We start from the raw sequence: 21,535 nt of genomic DNA on the forward strand, positions 1-21,535 counted from the left end.
ATCGAGGAACCAGAAACCGTTTCTCTTGGTCGGGTCCCACTTCACGCTTGGGCTGTGGCTCCCGGGGAGGCAGGTGAGCAGCTCTGCTGCCGCTCCACACAAACTCCGAACAGACGGCTCCTGCACATCAAGGCAAAATGGATTTACCTGGTGGCTCCGCAAAGAAAGAGGCGCCGGGTCCCTTCATGTCGTGCTGAGCTCCCATCCAGTGTTCTTCAGGCACTGTGGAAAAAGGACACGTTTAGTCCCGCCGCTGACCTTGCTCTGTTTTTTCAGTTGAAGATATCGACGGTGCTGGTTTCTGGGCTCATTCCCAGGTAACTTTTCAGCTCCCTTTAGGAACGGTCCCAGAACATCGTGTTCTTCTGGGACTATTGCAAGCGAAGGCATCAGAGAAGCGTTCCCAGCAGCAGAGCAGGCTCTCCGCCCAGCTCTTCTGGGTGACCCTGCTGGAGCAGAGCCCTGGCCAAGGGGGCCCTGGAGATCTCCTCCCAACCTCAGCCCTCCCGAGAGCTCCTCACACCTCCACGACACCCACACCAACAACTGTCACTGCCAACACCAAACTTCCTCATCTTGACTCACTTTACGCATCAACTTCCCTCCAAGATTCTTCAGGAGCAGTAAACTGAGATTTCCCATCCGCGTGCCCTTCAAACCAAGGCAGCAAGACGGACCGGCAGAGCAAAGCATCCGCTCCTTACCTGCTTTGTCTTGCAGGAATCCTGCAGCTGAGTCCAGGCCAATGAAGGCCGATGGGTCCAGAGCCTCTGCAGAATACAGGGGCCCAAATAAAGGCTGTTCAGGTACCATCATGGATCCGTGCGGTGCTAATGAAACCAAAGGTCATTTGTTAATCACCACGCTAGCCCTAAGGACTCCCCTCCAAAATATAAAGTCTGTACAACACTTGGAAAATAAGCTATTCTGTTCTCCTCACAAGAGGTTTGTAAGCAACTCTCTCCATTAGCTCGTCTTTACAAACTGCACTGGAAATTACGTGTGCATATAGAATTTTAACGAGGTATAGGACAGTAAGCACAGGCAAATTATTTCCCTTCTGCTTCCGCTCCCATCAATTATCGTAAATAATCACTCAAACTCCAGCCTGTTGTTAATAACCACCCAAACTCCAGTCTATTGTTAATAACCACCCAAACTCCAGTCTATTGTTAATAACCACTCAAACTCCAGTCTGTCGTTAATAACCACTCAAACTCCAGTCTGTTGTTAATAACCACCCAAACTCCAGTCATCCAAACTCTGAGATCACTTTGTGGACAAAGTTCATGCATATTTGGTGTGTGGCCGTGAAGAGCCACCAGCAACTCCTGCTTCAACTCAGCTTGTCTGGGTGTCCCATCTCTGCCCAAATATCCTTCAAAAATACCTTCCGAAGTAGCTGTTGGAATGGCTTTAGGTACAATAAATGGATTATATAGTCTGGGAACTTAGCAGCATAGTAATTTTCAGTAGGCAAAAGTCAGAGGAAACACCAAACGCCAACAGTCGGGGCCAAGTGCCGGGAGGAACTCACCGTAGATGTCTCTGGAAGCATCGACGTGGTCTGTGAACAGCGGCACATTCTTCATGTCAGCGGGAAAGGATAAATCGGGCAGGGTGTCCCCTCGGTGCACGCCGAAGGGGTCTGCGGGGGACAAGGACAGGGCCGGTGTCACCACACGGGGAAGCCACGACAAACAGTGTGGGTACTGGACAAAACCAAGATGACAATGGACCTGACCCCACAATGCCGACTTGCAGCATTATTGACCAGCGCAAACACCTTCACAATTTGAATTTATGCCGAGCAGTAAAACACGGTTGCTCAGACAGCTTCCTAGGGAAAAGCGACTGAAGCTGAGGTGACAATTGGTGCATGGGGAACCTGTCCCCTCCCCGCAGGGAGGAAGCACCAGCGCCTGACCCAGGGATGTATGTTGATGTATGCACATAAATCACAGATCGAAAGCAGAACATCATCTGCTTCAGCAGCTGAGGATTCAGCAAAAGGAAATGCCTCTTTCCCAAGTTTTGGCACGTGGTGAGTCGGAGCAGCGAGGTGACCCCATGGACAGAATGACAACCAGTTACTCACCGTGCCGTTACACGGCCAAGGCCAGGACATGGCAACGGGGAAGAACAGCAGGATTCCCCTCTCACAGGAACCATCCCCTGGTTCACAAAGCCCGGTGTGTCTTCTGATCGCCATCAGCTCTGGCTCGTGCCAGCTGCACGTGGCACTTCCCTCCAGACAAACAACAGGAAGGGAGCTGCACGAACTCCTCCAGAAATCTACCGGACTACTCGAGACGCCAAGACAACGTCTTGCTTCAGAGTAAACCACTTCAAAAACTAAGGGAGATGCTGCTGCTCGTCCCTCTTAGTCCAGCAGCTGGAAGACACGGCGGAAATGTGGGACCCGGATTAAACTCTGCCTAAAGTCCAGAGGGACAAGAAGGGGAGAAAAGGGCAGAGCAGGAGCGAGGGCTGAACTCCTGTTTCCCGTGTCAAAGATCCTCCCCCAGCCCCAGGCAGCCTTGTATCCACTGGAGCTCCAGCATTCCTGGGACCGCTGAGCGATGCCAGGACATTATCAGCTCTCACACTAAACAAGCCCTGAAAAACAATTCTCTGCTTGCTCCAAGTTTGCAGCCTGTTTCGAATATTATGAAGCCACACAAATGTGAAATATCTGAGAGTTTTGTTTCTAGATCGACAAAGCATTTCGGAAAGTTTCTTCTCAGCTCATTTCCACAGACACTCACACCCCTCACGGCTCCAATTTGCCAATGATTGTGGGTTAATAAAGCACATTACTAGAGATCATCTACATAAGAACTCTTCAAGTATAGATATTTACCTGCAGTCACAGTAAGAAATCACGGTACACATGCAAAATAAAGACCTTGTAGTGCTGTCCAGGCTTGCAAGCAACTCAATAATGATTTTGTTCATTCTATATTGCAATATTATAACATCTTTTAGCATCTCTGAGCAGCATCTCCTGTCTACGCAGCACCAGGAGGAGCAGAACAGAGGGATAATTTCATATTGAAGCATACGTGGTGCCCTCGGTGTGTCCAGGTGCTCTAAGGAGATGAAGTCTAAGGAAATGTGGTTTCATGCAATAGAAAACCCACAAATTCACATTATTCGGGCCAAAAGAACGCTGCGTGATGGGCTAGGAAAGCAAATTGCTCCTAATCAACACGTTTGTCATCTGGCTACTGCGCATAACTACATCAACATCTAACAAGGCAAAGGGAGGGAAAAATCCAACGCCTGTGTGTGGAAACTACTGGTGCTTTTGGTCCACGAATCGCTTCTTACCCTGGCAACAACATGTAATTTCTTCACAGCATCTCTTAGTAAATATGAGAGTGAGATAGCATGAGAATAATTTAGTAGGCAGGTCTAGAGTGCTAAAAAACATATCAAAAGAGGTGTCATCCTGTTTCAGCCGCTGTCTGGCCCTCGTCCCTGCCTGTTCTGATTCGGGCGGCTCACCCGCTGCTCACACCCTCCTGAGCGAGAAAGTCATTCCACAGAAACCTCCCCCAAAAGGAGCGAAAGCCAAGTGAGTGGTGTGGGGTGAAGGGGAATCGTCCTGCAGGTGCAAGTTACACAAGGCTCATGTAATTTTCACGAGCGCCAGCAGCCGCAGAGGCTGCGTCTGGAGCAGCCCCACCGCATTGCGGCCGCAGCTACGTGACACTGCAGAGCCGGGACATCGTCCCCCAGCTGTCACCAGCGCGCTGGGCTTTGCTCTGAAACCCACAGCACCGCAGCGGTGAAACTGTGCGAGTCAACCGCAAAGCTGTCGTTGCCGCGGGAGGGCAACCTGATCAAAATCCACCATCCAAAACCCCGCACGAGAAAATCCACTTTCAACCAGCCAGACTGAGCTCCGGGGCAGGTCGGGCTGATGTGTGAGCGTCAAGATGTTACGTGTTTTAGGAAAATAGAACACATCCTAAACAACTGAGGCGTAAGAGAGAACAAACCCAGCGTGAGGGACAGAGCTGGGCCAGTGTCGTGTCCCACCAGTGATAAAATGGGGGTGTGGAGCGTGACGCACCCATGGGCACGGGCTGGAACGCGGGCTGGGCCTCCAGGCACAGGTCTCTGTCGTCCATCGGCCACGACTCATTGCGGTCCAGAAATTCCTTGTAGGACAGTTTCTCATCCATGATCGCCCCCGGGAACACTGGAATGGAGAAAACGACACAGTCAAACGTGAGACATCACGCTAAAAATACTTAAAATCGATTATTGTGCGATATGACACTCAGAGGGCAAGAGATGCCATGAACTGTTAGCAAATATTCGTTACTGCTTTGATCCAAATCTTCAATATAAGAAGCAGAATAATGGGAATTTCTGTGTGCCGATACACAGGTAAGATGGAGAATGGACTCGCAGGTGGAGGTGCTGCCCTGTTCTCAAATGCTGGGCACCTCCTGCCAGCTCCTCACTCACCTTCGGGGGGGTTTCATTAATGTACGAGCTGGAACAACGCTGAGACCTCAGCAAGGGGCTGAGCAAAGATCTGCAGCCTTTCCGCACAGAAACACCCAACACAACCTGCTCACGGGCCACAGCGAAGCCCCTTCCCCTCCCGCCTGGGTTTGGGCTCATATGCACCAAATCTGCCCATTTTCACCAAGATGTTCGTGCCAGCAGACGCACAGTGCCTGGGGCATGGGTTTGCTCTGTTACACTGGGAAAAGCAACTCCAAATCCTCTAAGTGAACAACTATTCCCTGAATACCCAAAAGGTCTTTATTTGTGTCTTTATGTTCCCCACCCAAGCCTCATCTTCCCCCGGTTTACAACAGAAACATTAGCTGAACATATCGACACATCAAACCTGATGGTTTATATCTGACCATGGAAAACATTCAATGTGTATTTGCTGGCCCGTGTTAACAACGACGGCACTGGGACTGAGAGCTTCAGCAGCTTGACATGTTCCAGAGGCCAGTATAGAACCACACAAGTGTTCTATGGCCGAGCCCTTGGCAGCCACCGGCACAGAAAAGCGCGGGGAAACAAAGACGAGACGTTCGGCTACATCAGACGATTTCAATGTGGTTCCTCAGCCCTTCGCTGACGTCCTTACATGTGCTGAACACACTGAGACAGATCCCAGAGCTGGGATCCAGCCACCGGGTGCTGCAGGATCCAGGGAGGTGGGATCCAGCCCCCGGGTGCTGCAGGATCCAATGAGCTGGGATCCATTCCCCAGGTGCTGCAGGATCCAATGAGCTGGGATCCAGCCCCCTGGGTGCTGCAGGATCCAATGAGCTGGGATCCATTCTCCAGGTGCTGCAGGATCCAATGAGGTGGGATCCATTCCCCCAGACTGGGGCAGCTTTGGGAAGGGGCTGCACAGGCACCTCCACCAACCACCATTTTTAACGTCTCCAGTTCAGACCCCTCGAGTGGAGCAGCAGAAGCAGCAGCAGAAGCAGCAGCAGAAGCAGCAGCAGAAGCAGCAGCAGAAGCAGCAGCAGAAGCAGCAGCAGAAGCAGCAGCGCGCGGTGTCGGCCGGGATGAGAAAAAGCACCCAGGTGGAAATGAATCGTCCCTGTAAATGTGTGCGCAGCGTGCCAACGGTAACCAGGGATGAGCCAGCACAAGGTTTGATTTACGCTCCGAAGCAGCACACAGAGCAGTGCGAGCTCCGGCGGGTCAGTGCTGCCTTTGCCATGGGAGCTCTCGCGCCATCTCGGCTCTCACAGACACTGCCAGGTCTTGTAGTTGGACAACAGAAACAAAAATATAAGCCCTTAAGTTCTCCAAGGTGACCAATGCAGTGGGAAGGCTCAGAACAAGCACCCAGACTTTCAAACTGATTTCCAGTTTCTTCTGGACAGAAGCACAAAAGACTTACACAAATCCCTCTCTCGTCCCCCATTGCAACCTTCCGCACTCACCTGCCAATACAGCTGTGGCAGGATGCAAACCCCCTCTCTCCCCTCCCTCCTTCAGTATGGAAAGAGTAGGCACATCTCCCTCTCTCTGCTGTTTGAGGCCAATAGCTGCTTTTGTTTGGCCCCAGAGCCCCTGGCCAGGGCCATTAGGAGAAGGGAGTGCCGAGGTGCCAATGAGCTGCTGGGTGCCCACGGCCAGTGTGGGGGATGTTTGGAGCCTTCAGGGGCACCCACAGCCAGTGTGGGAGTGCAGAGAAGCTTCTAGAATGCCCACAGTCAGATCTGATCAGCCTATACAAAAAACGGGACTCTTGTCGAGACTCGGCCTCTTGTTGCGGGTCTCTCGGAGCACGAGCGAGATGCTGCTGCCCAGAGCCGCCCTGGGATGGAGACCCCGCTGGCCTCGCCGCCACAGGGGTGAGGAAAACGCACCCCTCGCAGAACTGCGAGTGTATTTATACTTTCCACGCACATTTGCATGTGTAACTTTCTGTGCTCAATATGAGGACGTGTAAAATCAATCCTCGCACAATCACGGGTGTATTTTCCTCCCGTGCTTCCACATAAGCTCATGTAACTTTCCGTGCACATTTGCACGCATACTTTCCGTGCTTAATACAAGCACATGTAACTTTCCGTGCACATTTGCACGCGTACTTTCCGTGCTCAATACGAGCACATGTATAAATTATTTCCTCGCACAGTCGCAAGTGTATTTTCCTCCTGTGCTCCCACATAAGCACGTGTAATATTCTGTGCGCATTTGCACGTGTATTAACCCTCGCAGGATTGCAAGTGTATTATAAATTGACCCTCGCAGAATCGCGAGTGTACACTTTCCGTACTCACTACGAGTACATGTATCTCTTCAAAAATAAGCCCACATTGTGTTTAGGCAGGCGCAGTTTGGGACAGGCACTAGACAAGCGTAGTTTGAGCCTTCCCACTTCCTCATCAAACTCCTCCGGGACTCAGGGCCAGCTCTGGCGTTGTTTTGGTGCAGCCATGTGCATGCACTCTGGACCGCCTGTTGTATTAGTTGCTGCCCCTTAATAATTTTCCTCAACTGATATCCGAACCTGTATTTAAGTCACTTTTGGAGTGCTAAAACCCTGTTTCTCACTGGTTTAATAAAAGTTGTTTTGGACCCTATTGTCCCTTAAACTAACCTCGGGGTGCCTCCATGACAACAGCTCTTTATGCTTTTAATATCTGTACCTTCCCTTAGGCTGAGGGCAGCATTTGCAAGCTCAGGAAATCCAGTGTGTGTCCAAAGACCCCCCTGGAGCCAAGCCTGAATTCAGAGCAGCACTGCAGTAACAACAGCAACCAGCGCTAGCACACGGACCAGAACGGGAGACTTCATTAAACACCACGATACTCATATAGAGCAACAAGCGCAGCCCCTTCCAGGGGCTGAGGCACCAACTAGTCGCAAACAGCTGGTTTGCAGCAAGGTAAGACTTTGTCAAATTTCTTGTTCTAACAAAAAAGTGATTGAGAAAGAGTAAGATGAGTGAGAGCTTTTGGTTTGCTTTGGTTTTTCAGGAGAGCAGGAGGCGATTCCATGAAGCTGGAAACAGGGAAGTCTCAGCTCAGCACACAAATAGTTCTGCTCAGCATTAAACTGCTAATGGATGCCGCTCAGCATCCCCGGGTCAGAACTCTGCAAGGTCGGGGCCAGCCGGCACGCTGCTGTGCCTATTTTAAGTCATTCACTGCAACACACTTGAGCAGGGACTTCACCGATAATCCCAGGAAAGGCAGAAGAACTAAGGAGCTTTAACTCCCTCGCAGGCGTCACCGGTGCAGGAGACGGGACGGGACCGGGAGAGCGTTTCTGTGCCCACATTCAGAGGGAGTTTCATAGAAATACAGAGCAGTTTGGGTTGACGGGACCCTCCCAGCCCCAGTGCCCCCCCTGCCCTGACAGGGACATCGTCACCAGCTCAGGGTGCTCAGACCCCGTCCAGCCTGGCCTGGGATGTCTCAGGGATGGTTCATCCACCCCTCTCTGGGTACCTGGGCCAGGCTCTCACCACCCTCAGGGCAACAATTCCTTCCTCATGTCCGGCCTGAATCTCCCTCCTTCAGCTTAAACCATCACCCCTTGTCCTATCACAACAGGCCTGGCTCAAAACTCTGTCCCCATCTTTCTCGTGGGCCCCTTTTAAGCACAGAAAGGCCGCACTAAGGTCTCCCCAGAGCTCCTCTTCTCCAGCTGAACCCCCCAGCTCTCTCAGCCTGTCCCCAGCAGAGCTGTTCCAGCCTCAGGTCATTCCTGGGGCTCCTCTGGCCCCTCTCCAGCAGCTCCATGTGTGTCCTGTCAGGGACCCAGCGCTGGAGCAGCACTGCAGGGGGGTCTCACAGAGCGGGGCAGAGGGGCAGGATTCCCCAAACCTGCTGGTGACACAGCCCAGGACTCGGTTGGTTTCTGGGCTGCCAGCGCATGGTCAGGTCAGAGAATCACAGAACGTCCTGAGCTGGAAGGACTCACACGGATCATCGAATCCAACTCCTGTCCATGCACAGGACACCCCCGTGTTGAGCTCCTCATCAAACTACACCCCCAGTCCTTCTCCCCAGGGCCGCTCTCAGCCCCTTCTCCCTGCGTGGACATTGGATCTGGGGAACAATTTCTTCCCCAAAGGGCTGTGGGGCATTGGAACAGGCTGCCCAGGGCAGTGCTGGAGTCACCATCCCTGGAGGGCTGGACAGACGGACATGAGGTTCTCAGGACATGAGGCAGGGACAGGGTGGGTTATGGTTGGACTCCATGATCCTGAGGGTCTCTCCCAGCCAAAATGATTCTATGATTCTATGATCCTGTGACATCTCCAGCTCGCACACCAACCCGAACAGGGACGTCCCAGGTGGGATCCGCTTCCCGGGGGATGGGAAATGTCCCACTGAACATGCCGAGCTGCGCACACAAGCAGCAGAAAGAACCGGAGCTCCAAAGGGGAACAAGACGGACTATTCCCAACGCTCCTGGGACCCACTTTGAGCTTGGGTGTCCCACAAGAAACCACTGAGTAAGTGAGAGGCTCTAACCACGCTTTTCCCACCAAAATTCAAAATACAGAGCGCGCTGCGCACCAGCGGCAGGCTGGGCACCAACACCGCGGTGAGATGGGAGGCCATGGGATGCTCCAACAAAGGCACAAGTACGAACGAGTTCCTGTTCAGAGTCTGATCCAATTAAACACAAGCCAAGTGCATTTTTCCTTACCCTTAACTCCACGCAGAGAACGGGTTTTAACTCCTTAACTCCACACAAAGGATGGGGTTAAACTCCAGGCAGGACAGGGTTTAACTCTGCATGATGGACAAGGTTTAACTCCTCACAAAGGACAGAGTTTAACTCCTCACGAAGGATGGGGTTTAGCTCCTTAACTCCACACAAAGGACAGGGTTAAACTCCATGCAGGACAGGGTTTAACTCCGCACCAGGACAGGGTTTAACTCCCCATGAAGGACGGGGTTTAACTCCTTAACTCCACAGAAAGGATGGGGCTTAACTCCACACAGAGGATAGGTTTTAACTTGGTGCAAAGGATGGGGTTTAACTCCTTAACTCCACACAAAGGACAGGGTTTAACTCCAGGCAAAGGATGGGATTTAACTCCACGCAAAGGACGAGGTTTAACTCTGCACGAAGGAAGGACAAGGTTTAACTCTGCACAAAGGATGGGGTTTAACTCCACACAGAGGACGGAGTTTAACTCCACAGAGAGGACGGGGTTTAACTCCGAAGGACAGGGTTTAACTCCACACAGAGGATGGGGTTTAACTCCAAAGGACGGGGTTTAACTCCACACAGAGGACGGGGTTTAACTCCGAAGGACAGGGTTTAACTCCGAAGGATGGGGGTTTACTATTTATGACTGATTGTGGTGGTGAGCAGCAAGGGATTTAACTATATTCTGTTGCGCATTCTTCTGGGCAGGAGCGTGTCATCCATTTGTCTATAGAAGTCCATTAAAAACAAACCCCACAAGACCATGAGTGTCCTTGTTGGCAAGAGCCCCCGGAGCAGTCCGAGTTCCATAGGGATTTCCCAAAGACAGCTCTGATTTGCGGGCTGGAGCCAGGCTGAATCCAACGAGGAACAGCCGCCGAGCAGACTCCACGCGTTCTAACCCAACCTGCTGGCTCCAGAGCACCCAGACACACATCGCTGTTGTTCAGCGGCCTCGCACGGGAAGAGCGTAAAATGGGGGTGACCCCGGGTAAAGCAGCAGCAAAACTCCGCTGGTTTTAAGCAGACAAGTTACATTGATGATTCTAAATAAAGAGGAGGGGAAACCTGCAACCGCAGATGGGAAAGGAGGGAGCGGGACAGCAGCCAAGAGGTATGTAAAGAGAAATAGTTACTGGGACAGCAGATGAACCCAAAGCCTGTACCAGGAACAGACTGTAGTGGGATTTGCAAACCCTCCACTCTACCAAAAGCCCCGAAGCCAGCTGCAAGGTGATTCGGCAGCAGCTGTGACTTGCCTCTGCCAAACCATGGGAAATATCAACCAAAGACTCGCGTGGTTTTCATAGAACGTTTTCATAACAATCGCTTATTAAAAACCAAACCCACCGCTGCTTTCCAGCAGCAAACAAGCTGTATGTAGGAATGGGGGAGCAGAGAGGCCGGGACTGCGGGTTGAGCCCAGTCCTAAAGCACAGTCTGCGCAGGGTAAGAGACGCAAAGCAGAGAGAAATGAGCAGCCAGACTCTCACAAGAATCCATTCTGGATGTGTCTATCAGCATGTATCAACAGCAAACAATGTACTCAACACAAAATGTAAATTTGACAGATCCTGCAAACCTGGGAGGTAATTTTAGCAAATATTAAAGCCTGGTGACAGCTGAAAATCCGGTTACGACTGTTGGTAGTATAAATCAATGAAGGATTACAGCTTACAAAGTCTTGCTTCAAGAAAACAAACACCATTGGCAATGTACTCACAAAGCAAGCTGGCTTCCGAAAGCAAGAATAGGGTTCCCATTCAAGTGGCGCGTTGTGAGCTGAGCCCAGGGCAGGATGGGGAGCCGGAGCGCAGGGCGGGCGGCGGCGCTGCAGCCGGCCTCGGGAGCCCTGCTTCGCCCTCTGCTCGGATCAGCGCGCCCACCAGCCGATTCCAACGCTGATCCGCTCGAGCCACAACGTCGGGCAAGCAAAGCCCAACGTGGGCAAGCGTTGGGGCTCGGAAAAGCCGGCGCTGCTGCGCGGGGATTACCCGGCAGAGCCGCTCGCCGCAGGGGACGCTAAGCTGGAGCAAACCCACGGATCTGCACAACCTGCGGCCCCGAGATGGCCCCGAGACAGCCCCGGTCCAGCAAACACAACCGGAGAGGCTTAAGAGCTTCACCAACAGCCACTCAGCCGCCCAAGTCACTATGTTCAATGGATGCCAAGTCTCCCTTGCTGGAGTCGCCGCTTGGCCCATTCCTTTATTTCACCTTTCCCCACGCCGTGCCCAGCCATGGATTCTCCATAGCCCCGCGGGAAACACGAGCCCACGGCACCTGTGCCCGGTACAACACGCTGCTCCCTCCAAACGGCACTGGGGGAACATTGTGAGAAGGCAGGGCCTTGGGAAAACGGGTATTTTTATGTTCTACGTGAGGTTTTGAGCCGGTTTGGCAGCACTGGGTCCTGCTACGGGCAGCTACTACCACACGTAACTTCTGATTCATACGGATCCACGAGACGTTATTCTGCACGTCCTCCCCTGTGTTTTAATGCACATACACGGGGATTACCCTGAACACGTGGTTATACAGGATGACGTGTGGAACATCAGGTAAAAAGCCAAGACATTCTGGGTTCTGCTCCTTCCTCGGCTCAGTAACAATATGGAAAAACAGGTAAACCAGCCTACCAAATGAACTTCATCCATTTGTACCCAAGGGGATGAGAGCTCAAGATTTCAAGGGTTTTTTTGCATTGAATGAATATATAAAGCACAAAGCTGGCAGCCTTGATTGGGAGAAATTTACCCAGACCAGAGCTAGACGGGTTATGGGTTACCTCCTGCCCACCGCCCGGCCGCCTCTCAAGTGCAAATACAGGCAACTCTCTTTTCTTCATTTCATTCTTTCTCAATAAAGCTCCGAGGGCAACGAGCACTGGTCAGGCTGCCCAGAGAGGCTGCGGAGGCTCCGTCCTCAGAGATAAGTCAGAACCTCAGCCTTTGCGGCGCTCCAGACGCCGATTTGGGAGCAGAAGGTTCCTGTCCTTGCAGGAGATCAAGGCTCAACCAGCAGGAGCTGCTGCTGCAACCAAATCTGGCTCAGATTACCCTAAATACTTTAATTTGCTGCAATGAGAAGCGAATTAAAATCCACTGTGGAGATGGATGGGAAAAAGGAATTCAGGATTATGTTGTAGATCCACAAGAAACGCAGGGCGCTGAAGGTGGTGCTGGGAATGGCAGGAGCCCTGCCTGGCTCTCCCTGTGAAGCCCCAGCTCCACAGCCCCAATTGCTCACAAACCCCGCGCGCACGACTGGCAGAACCGGCGCCTCCTCACCCCAAAGACGCGGATCAGGAACCCCAGAGTCCAACACAAGGTCCGTGCTTTGCCTTTAAACAATAATATCTTCCAAGGGAAGAAACTGCAATTGTGACAGTTTATTGTATAGGCTTTTTTCCTTACTTATTCTTCCTAAAGAGATGCTTCCCCAGCTTCCTGATCAATGAAACCAAGAACCTCCCTCCAGGCTCTCATTGTCCTGCACGCCAGGTCAGCTCCATAGGGTGCAATCAGTGCTCTCCTATGGCGTGTGCTGTGTCCGGGCAGTCCGGCGGTGGCTGAGCACCCACCGCGGTGCAGGACAGGACCCGGCAGCCGCCCCTCAGCGCCCTGGCTGGAACCGCATGCCACTCGCAGCCATTTCTAATATCGAAGGCACTTGAAACCCTGTTTTTAAGCAGGAGGCTCTCTGAAGCCTGATTTCCGCGGCGTCGTCATGGGCATGGAGAAACAGGATCGCTCCGCCCAGGCGTCTTTCACCCATAGTTTTGTCTGTTCGGAGAACCAGAACAACGCTTGTGCTTTCCGTGGGCAGCTGAGGATCACAGCAATACAACCGCGGTACCAGGCGGTTTAGAACTTCAGACACTTGAAGCACAGTTTCACATTTTTACTTTTTGCTATTCTTGGGCTTTTTGTCCAGTTTTTCTGGGCTGACACCGCGGAGAGCCAAGTGATGCGATAAGACAGTTCTACTGTTTCACTTGGGGTTTCTCCGGGACTGCCTCCTACACACCCTTGGGGGGGAACATTTCAACCCAACGCTATGAAAACAAACCTGTCCAAGAGGCCAAACACAAGATGCGGCCAACAGAAAATAACACCTCTGTGGAGGGGTTTTGATAGATAAAGATCTGTTGCTGAATTAGTCAGGCTCAAAGGAATCTCAAGGCAGCTTCGAGAAGCTGAGAACAGACTCTGCTGTGAGAAAGAGGGGCGTTCCTCAATCAGCGGGGTCCCGGCGTGGCGTGAATCATCGGACGTATCATCAGTGAGACTCCAGTGCATGGACAGCCCATGATACTCATTTAGCGAATCCATGCTTGGAGCGTGGACGCGTGATTAGAATATAGTTGCATATATAAGGAGGCTTGTTTCTGTAATAAATGGCTTTAGCGTGATTGACATTGAATCGAATTGTTTGCTGAGTCCTTTATCGCTCCAACACACCTCTGCATATAAAACCCTAAGGCACTAAACCCAAGACTAAGTCAGTTCCCTGGTCTTGGATCCAGTGTGTAACCGAGCCCCCAAACTCAGTGTTGAAGCACCCTGAGCAGGGAGCGCGTGTCCCCTCGCTGTCCCCACGAGCTGTCCCCTCGGCTCTTGCCCTGGAGGGTTGTTCCCAGATCCACGGTTCATGCCAGGCCGGGGAACGCTCCGGTTCAAACGCACAGTTGGAACGTGGTCCGGCGGGGCAGGGAGCGGCTGGAGCAGCGTCTGACGGGACAGTCGCACGTTTGGGGATGACTGATTGTGTTCCACATCAACACAGGGGCACAAAACCGCTCAGCGCTTGGGGGCGGAGGAACCAGCACCAGGATTCATTCAGCACGTGCTGAGGCGAATGCTGCAGCCTCTCCAACGCGGGTCCACAACTCCAGACTGCCAGCCTGCGAGGGCTGGGGTTTCAAGGAAAACAGGTGTGGGAGTCCCCTGCTCCAAGGCAATGACAGAGTCTCACAAACAGGGACCTGGGTGTCCCCGAAACCCCTGGGGATGTGAGTGGGGAAGATGGGAAAACATCACCTGAGAGACACACTGGAGCCCCAGATGTGCAACACACACGTGTGGAACGCAAGTGGGATTTACAGATGAGGCCTGAGCTGGGACACGCTGACCTGTGCAGCTGAGGACCAGGAATGACCTCCAGTGATAGGCCAGCACCTGGGACACGGCACAGGAACCCCCAGGTGACACCGTCAGCACAGGAAAACGGCTCACGCACAAGGTTCTGCCACTCGGCAAGAGGGACCGGGGCTGCCAAAGCGCGGGGGTGTGGGAGCAGTGCTGGAGGAGACCATGGAGTCCAACCATAACCCACCCCAGCACTGCCCCGTGTCCTGAGAACCTCATGTCCGTCTGTCCAGCCCTCCAGGGCTGGTGACTCCAGCACTGCCCTGGGCAGCCTGTTTCAATGCCCCACAGCCCTTTGGGGAACAAATTGTTCCCACATCCAACCTCAACCTCCCCTGGCGCAACTTGAGGCCGTTTCCTCTGGTCCCCACACCCAGGAAATCCACAATCCAGAGAGTGGACTTTTTAAAAATATAGCTGAGGTATTAAAAAAAAAACCCAAACAGTAAAATTATTAAAGAAAATATCCCTGCATGTCATCTGATGATGATTTGGCAACTTCTGTTGAGGAATTCCAACCTCCCCTAAGCTTTATCCTGCTGCACCAAGACCAGATCGCACCAAACCCAAACTATCCTGAAAAATAAGCTGCACATTCCTCATTGGCCAGAGACAAAGTGCTGCTTTAAGATAGAATAAGATTTTTACTCATCCCATGCCCACAGCAGACAGACTAAGCGGTTACTGTTCTCTTCACGCAAAACGCTTCCCAGCTGGAGTGTCTGTTCCCGGGGGGTTGAACAGCACCCATCCCCGTGTCCCCAGCCAGGGAGAAAACAAAGCAGACAGAAGTGCCTGCAGTGCCCATTGAATGAGCGCGGTCTCCAAGAGCAGCCTTTGAAAAGTCGAGCTTTACAAACACAAACACGTGGTCCTTGCACCAGCAGACGTGACGTGTCCAGCCGCTGCAAAGCGAGCGCCAAGGACCCTGCAAGAGCTGCTGCTCCAGCCCAGGAGGGCGCAGACCCGGCTGGCCCTTCCAACACTTGTCACGAGCAAATGATGCTAAAGACACGTCCCCATTTGCTGCACCCCCTGACTGCACCCCAGCTGCCACCCACCAACTCGTCCTCCAACCTCCTTTAATGTCTAATAAATCAGAATGCCCCTTCATTTTGAGTCGTGTGCTTCAGTAGCCGTAAATTCTGACGTCCATTAATCTGTGCAGTGTTTCAGTTTCTCAGCACCTGGGTTTACGAGTCTCCTTTGCAGGACTCCTGACACAGCCACGTTCGTGCCCCGATACCCTCCGAGTGTCTTGCCTGTCCGTATCAATCCTTCGCCGTCAGTAGCTCTTCAGCACTGATCTTCACAACACATTTAACTCACGAGATCCCCGACTGCCAAGATGAGTTTAAATTCACTGTCCTGTTCTCGCCGCCGCTCATTCCTTCACCTGCCTACACCAGCCAGCTCCATCCTGCTCACCACCTCATCTCCCACCCTCGCCAGCTCCTGCCAGCAAAACACCCAACAGAGACTGCACCAGCTCACTGCGACCTTCTAATTAAAAGCATCCCAACGATTTACTTCAGATATCTCTAGATCCTCAGCCAACACTCATTCCCACGGGCAGACACCCGGAGCTGCTGCTGGGGAGGCCGCTCGGGGACTAAGAGTGTGTTATAAACACAGAGAGCTCTGCCCATGTCAATGGGACGTCCCTGCAGGCACCGCCGGCCACCGCTCGCCGCTCACATCCCAAACGCTTCGCTTCTTTTGACCTACATATCCCGGCGCTTTGGCTCTTTCCCCGCCTGCTTCACACGGCATGCAGAGGAACCATTCGGAAGTGACAACATAGATTGTCACTCTCGAAACATATAAATACATGTATATATGTATACACAAACACTCTATCTATATATATATCTTTTTTGCTGTTTGCCGAAGCCCATCTGTGGGTGCGTGCACACAGAAGTCCCCATCTGCTTGTTTTGCAGAACGAGACAGTGATAATGGAAATAAGCGCTTAAAATAGAACATTTCCCTTCAGCGTTGCAGTCGTGTTTGTTTAATGCCGAGATGAGAGCCGTTTTCTCACACATGGCGCACTGACCTACTTTCCGCTTTTCAAATCCCGGGGCAGGAGCGGGAGCTCACACGAGGAATCGGCAGCAGCCAGGAAAAGCCATCGGCCACGGCTGTAATGTAGATTTATGGCCATTCATTCCAGCTAGTGTCAAACTAATGACACGAGGGACATCAAAGCACGAAGCCATTTGCATAATACTAGAAGAATCTACAATTCTAGGACTATTTATTCCGGGAGCTTCTGCTTAGAGAATGAGGAAAATGACAGGCTGGCTCTGCTCTTTGGAAATCAGAATTTGTAAAGGCTCAGCTGGTTTTCTAGGAATTTTTTAATTCGTCGCTAAGGAGTTTTTTGGTGGTTTTCAGCGCTAAATAAATCTGCAAAACTAACCGATAAATCACTTTATTGCCAGGGATGAGCCGCTGGACACTGAACACGGCGGTTCGGCTGAAGAACGGCCGCTGGTGTTCGCAGCCGCCGTGCAAAGAACAAACCTCTATGGCTGGGATGTCTGGCGCGCCCGTGAACTGTCTCACCCAGATGGATGTGACAGGGCCGGGCGCAGCGGCGGCGGCTGCGCCTTGACGGTGAGCGGGTCGGACGGCTCGGGGCTGCCGTTCGGGGGTAGCAAAAACACAAGGAAGTTTGACCTTAAAACACAGCGCGGGAGCCACAGGAGCACACGCGGGAGCAACACGGGAGCACACACAGGAGCACACGCAGGGCACCGCGGGAACACACGTTCAAAGCTGCAAAATGGTGCTGGGGAGGATAAACAGAAGATGCTCCCGAGTGTGTCCATGGGGCGAAAAACCCTCCAATTGCCCCAAATGTCCTTCTGGTGTTATGACTTGAAATGCAAAATTGGAATGAAGTACCAAGGTCAAAGATGCACGTTGAGACACCGTCCAACCCAGTTTAGCGCTGAAAGGTTTTCACGAAAAGGTCCCGGCAATGATGGTGCGGGTGGAACCTGGTGCAGGTGGAATCCAGTGTGAACCCGGTGTGAACCCGGTGTGGATGGAACCAGGTGTGAACCTGGTGCGGATGGAACCTGGTACGGATGGAACCCAGTATGAACCCAGTGCAGGTGGAACCCAGTGTGGATGGAACCTGGTGTAGGTGGAAGCCGGTGTAGGTGGAACCTGGTGCAGGGGGAAGCCGGTGTGGATGGATCCCCGTGCAGATGAAACTCGATGCAGCTGGAACCCAGTGTGAACCCAGTGCGGGTAGATCCCGGTGTGGATGGAACTCGGTGCAAAGGGAACCAGGTGCAGATGGAACTCAGTGCGGACGGAACCCGTTGTGGTCCCTGCAGCTGTAACAGCTGGTTTGGGAAGAGCTCGTTGTGCGGAGATAACACAACAAATGTGCATTAAGCGGCCTGTTGCAGGCAGAGGGGGTGCAGGAAGGGCAGATCGTCAGCACGCACAAAGGGGTAACAATTAACATCACGGGACCAGCCTCGGCAAGGCTTTTCTTTCCTGCGTGCTCTGGCTTTTCCAGATGTTGTAACCGAGCTTTTAGTCACAAACCACCAATAGGTCTCTGAGTATGTTCAGATTTTAAGTTTCACCAAATCCTCTGTCTCTCGGAACTGAGACTCATGAGATTTCAGGCCTTTCCCGCAGTATTTTCCACAGGACCAGCGGGAGATCCCCGGTGAACTGTCAGACCTGAAGCGATGAAGACACCACGCGCTCCCCCGCCCCAGCTCACCGTGGTGCTCAAGAGCAAGCAGGGGTTCAAATACTCCAGCAATCGCCACCTTTCCAGGCCGGCTCCTGACTGAATAACCTTAATAAACTGCCTAAAGAACAAGAAGCACAACCACAGATGTGGCCCTTTAGACCAGCTCTTCTAGAACCAACACTAACCATTCTCCTCACGATCATCTGGTTGAACCCGAGACCGCGGCTTTAGCAGCGCACAGCACCGCGTTATACACGATGTGTCCAGTGACATACATATAAATGTGGATTTTTCTCTATTTTTTTAAGCAGGGTCGGTCATTTTTGTTGTGGGTCCAGACACTGATTATCACCTAAAACCTTGCGGAGCTGTTTTGCTGAGTACCATTTGGAAAGGCACGCCGTTGGCATCGTTGGCAAGCGGGGCAGCGTTGCTGGAGGAGCCGGGCGGCGGGAGGCGCTGCAGACGCAGCGCGGCAGCCTGCCCTGGCGCCTAGCAGACTATTTTTATCTGTAGCCAGGGGAAACGTTCGAGACGCCGGAGACACAAGGAAATGACAGAAAGGGAAATAAAGAAGTGGCTAAGTGACAAGTGGCAAGGCAATGTCGGGAGGACGAACACGACTCGTTATTAGTGTGAAGATCAGAATGCAGAATAAGTCAGGCTTAGCGTTTCAGAGATTTGCACAGAGCAGCCGCTCCCGTCACTGCCATGGGATCTGCAGGTTCCTGTGCAGATGGGTTGGGTTGGGTATGGAAGTCAGGAGAACCTTTCCAAGTAACCAGAAGGAGGGGAAGGAGTGAAGCGGCCGCTGAGCAGAGATAGGGAAGCAGCCTTTGGAGGTGTTTGCTGGAGGAACCGGCCCTGGACCCGCAGCGCTAAACCCGGCTTTGCTGGCCTCTGAACAGCCGGGGTCACGCTCACCTTGTGCTGCCACGAAATTAAACCAGACGGATTTCGAGTTTATTAATAAACATCTTCAGTGTCTCAGTGGGCAGCAGAGGACAGCTTGGGGACAGCTCAGGGGACAGCGTGAGGGACAGCCTGGGGACAGCCTGGGGACAGCTCAGGGGACAGCTCAGGGAAAGCACAGGTGACAGCTCAGGGACAGCACAGGGGACAGCTTGGGGACAGCACAGGAGACAGCTTGGGGACAGTGTGGGGGAAAGCACAAGGACAGCACAGGGGGCAGCACAGGGGACAGGTTGGGGACAGCTCAGGGACAGCACAGGGACAGCTCAGGGACAGCTGGGGGACACCTTAGGGACAGCTCAGGGGACAGCTTGAGGGACAGCACAGGGGACAGCTCAGGGGACAGAATGAGGGACAGCACGGGGGACAGCACGGGGGACAGCTCAGGGAAAGCACAGGTGACAGCTCAGGGACAGCACGGGGGACAGCTCAGGGGACAGCTTGGGGGAGAGCTTGGGGACAGCACAGGGGACAGGTTGGGGACAGTTGAGGGATAGCACAGGGACAGCTCGGGGACACCTTAGGGACAGCTCAGGGGATGGCTCAGGGGACAGCTTGGGGACAGCACAGGGGACAGGCTGGGGACAGCACAGGGGACAGGCTGGGGACAGCTCGGGGACACCCTGCGGGCCCACCCTGCCCTGTGCTCACACCGTCCCCGGGCCGGCCTGTCACCACAGCACCCCCGGGCTGACAAGGCCAGCAGACTGTGCCAGAGCCTCCTCTGTGCCCGAGTTCCCCAGCGGGACCGCGGACTCCATTGATCAGAACGGGCAAGGCCGGCTCCAGTCACCGCAATTTCAACCTGTATTTTCGGGCTACAATCAGCACCCAGAGTAATTCTGGGTTCCACAAAATACACAAGGTTGTTTTAACTTAATTGTATTTGAAAATCTGGCTTCTCTTACCACCATATTTTACACTAAACACACTGCAAGTAAAAGCAGCCTTTGAAAATCCTACAAAAGCCCTAGCTGCAGCCCTGGGACAGCTCTCTTCAACAATATTTGCCTAAAGATGTCATTTAAGACACCGTGGGTCTGTACCGGGTTTGTCTGCAGTGCAGGATGCTGCCGTGCCGTGGTGCATCCACACCGGGACAGGTGAGAATGTGACACCAGGACATTGCAATATAACAAGAATCCTGATTTATAGCCACACTTCTATACTGAAGAAGCCGAAATATCCTCTCTTGGTTCCCATTTCAGACACACCGGTCCTGTGATCATCTCTGAGGAAACCACCAGCCCTCTTAAATGCAAGTACCTGTTAAATCCCAGAATGTCAGGGATTGGGGGGGACCTGGAAAGCTCATCCAGTGCAATCCCCCCATGGAGCAGGAACACCCAGATGAGGTTACACAGGAAGGTGTCCAGGCGGGTTGGAATGTCTGCACAGAAGGAGACTCCACAACCCCCTGGGCAGCCTGGGCCAGGCTCTGACACCCTCACCCCAACAAGTTGCTTCTCATATTCAAGTGGAACCTCCTGTGTTCCAGTTTGCACCCATTGCCCCTTGTCCTGTCCCTGGTTGTCACCAGCAGAGCCTGGCTCCATCCTCCTGACACTGCCCCTTTCCATCTTGATCCCCAGCAATGAGTCCCCCCTCAGTGTCCTCTTGTCCAGCTCCAGAGCCCCAGCTCCCTCAGCCTTTCCTCACACGGGAGATGCTCCACTCCCTGCAGCATCTTGGTGGCTGCGCTGGACTCTCTGCAGCAGTTCCCTGTCCTGCTGGAACTGAGGGGCCACAGCTGGACACAAGATTCCAGGTGTGGTCTCCCCAGGGCAGAGCAGAGGGGCAGGAGAACCTCTCTGACCTACTGACCACCCCCTTCTAACCCACCCCAGGTCCCATTGGCTTCCTGGCCACAAGGGCCCAGTGCTGGCTCATGCTCACCCTGCTGTCCCCAGGACCCCCGGGTCCCTTTCCCTACACTGCTCTCTAATCCCCAGCGAGTTTGGCCAGACTGGGGTTTTTCAGGAGCCAGACTGACCTGAGGGCAGGAAAAACAAACTTGTCACTGAGAACCACGGAAAATCCTTTTTTTAGAATAGGCGGCTCAAATACCATGTGCTCCAGTTAAAAGGAAGAACGTTAAACAACATAATAAGCTACACGGCAAAACAGAATCAAGCATGCCTTCCAGAACACTTCTCTTTTTGGGATGAATGGTGTTTGGGGACAGCTTGGTGAATAGTGTTTTGTTTGCTTCCCAGAGCCTCGTGTCACTTCCGAGCCATCTCTGATTCCAAACCCGCCTCCAGCATCAATGGTCTCCAGCGACATCCGCAGCGCCGGAGCTCCGCGGGCACCGACTCACGGACAGGCCCCCACTGGGAAATGTCCATTTCTGCCCAGGAAACACCTGGGAAATGTCCATTTCTGCTCATTTTGCCGTTGCTGGCACAACGAGCCCCGTCGGCAGCGACCCAGGTGACCGCGGTGGGGCAGCTCGGAAACGCCAGCTCTGCCGAGCGCGCACCTGCTGCTTTACGGCTTGGGGCTG

At 53.0% G+C, this 21,535-nt stretch overlaps 1 protein-coding gene across 1 annotated transcript in view; it reads right to left on the reverse strand.

Annotated features, from left to right (window-relative positions):
- Positions 1-21,535, reverse strand: part of MAP4 (microtubule associated protein 4) — a gene marked incomplete at both ends in the record, with an annotated part of 104,740 nt that overhangs the window by 60,494 nt on the left and 22,711 nt on the right. The window contains 4 exons of the mRNA XM_080364245.1: positions 148-222; positions 705-830; positions 1,538-1,648; positions 4,082-4,210. Of these exons, the coding sequence (XP_080220371.1) occupies positions 148-222; positions 705-830; positions 1,538-1,648; positions 4,082-4,210 (441 nt within the window). The remainder of the gene's footprint in view (positions 1-147; positions 223-704; positions 831-1,537; positions 1,649-4,081; positions 4,211-21,535) is intronic.

The sequence above is a fragment of the Nesoenas mayeri genome (genome assembly GCF_963082525.1).
Source record: "Nesoenas mayeri genome assembly, chromosome: 2".
Lineage (NCBI taxonomy): Eukaryota > Metazoa > Chordata > Aves > Columbiformes > Columbidae > Nesoenas > Nesoenas mayeri.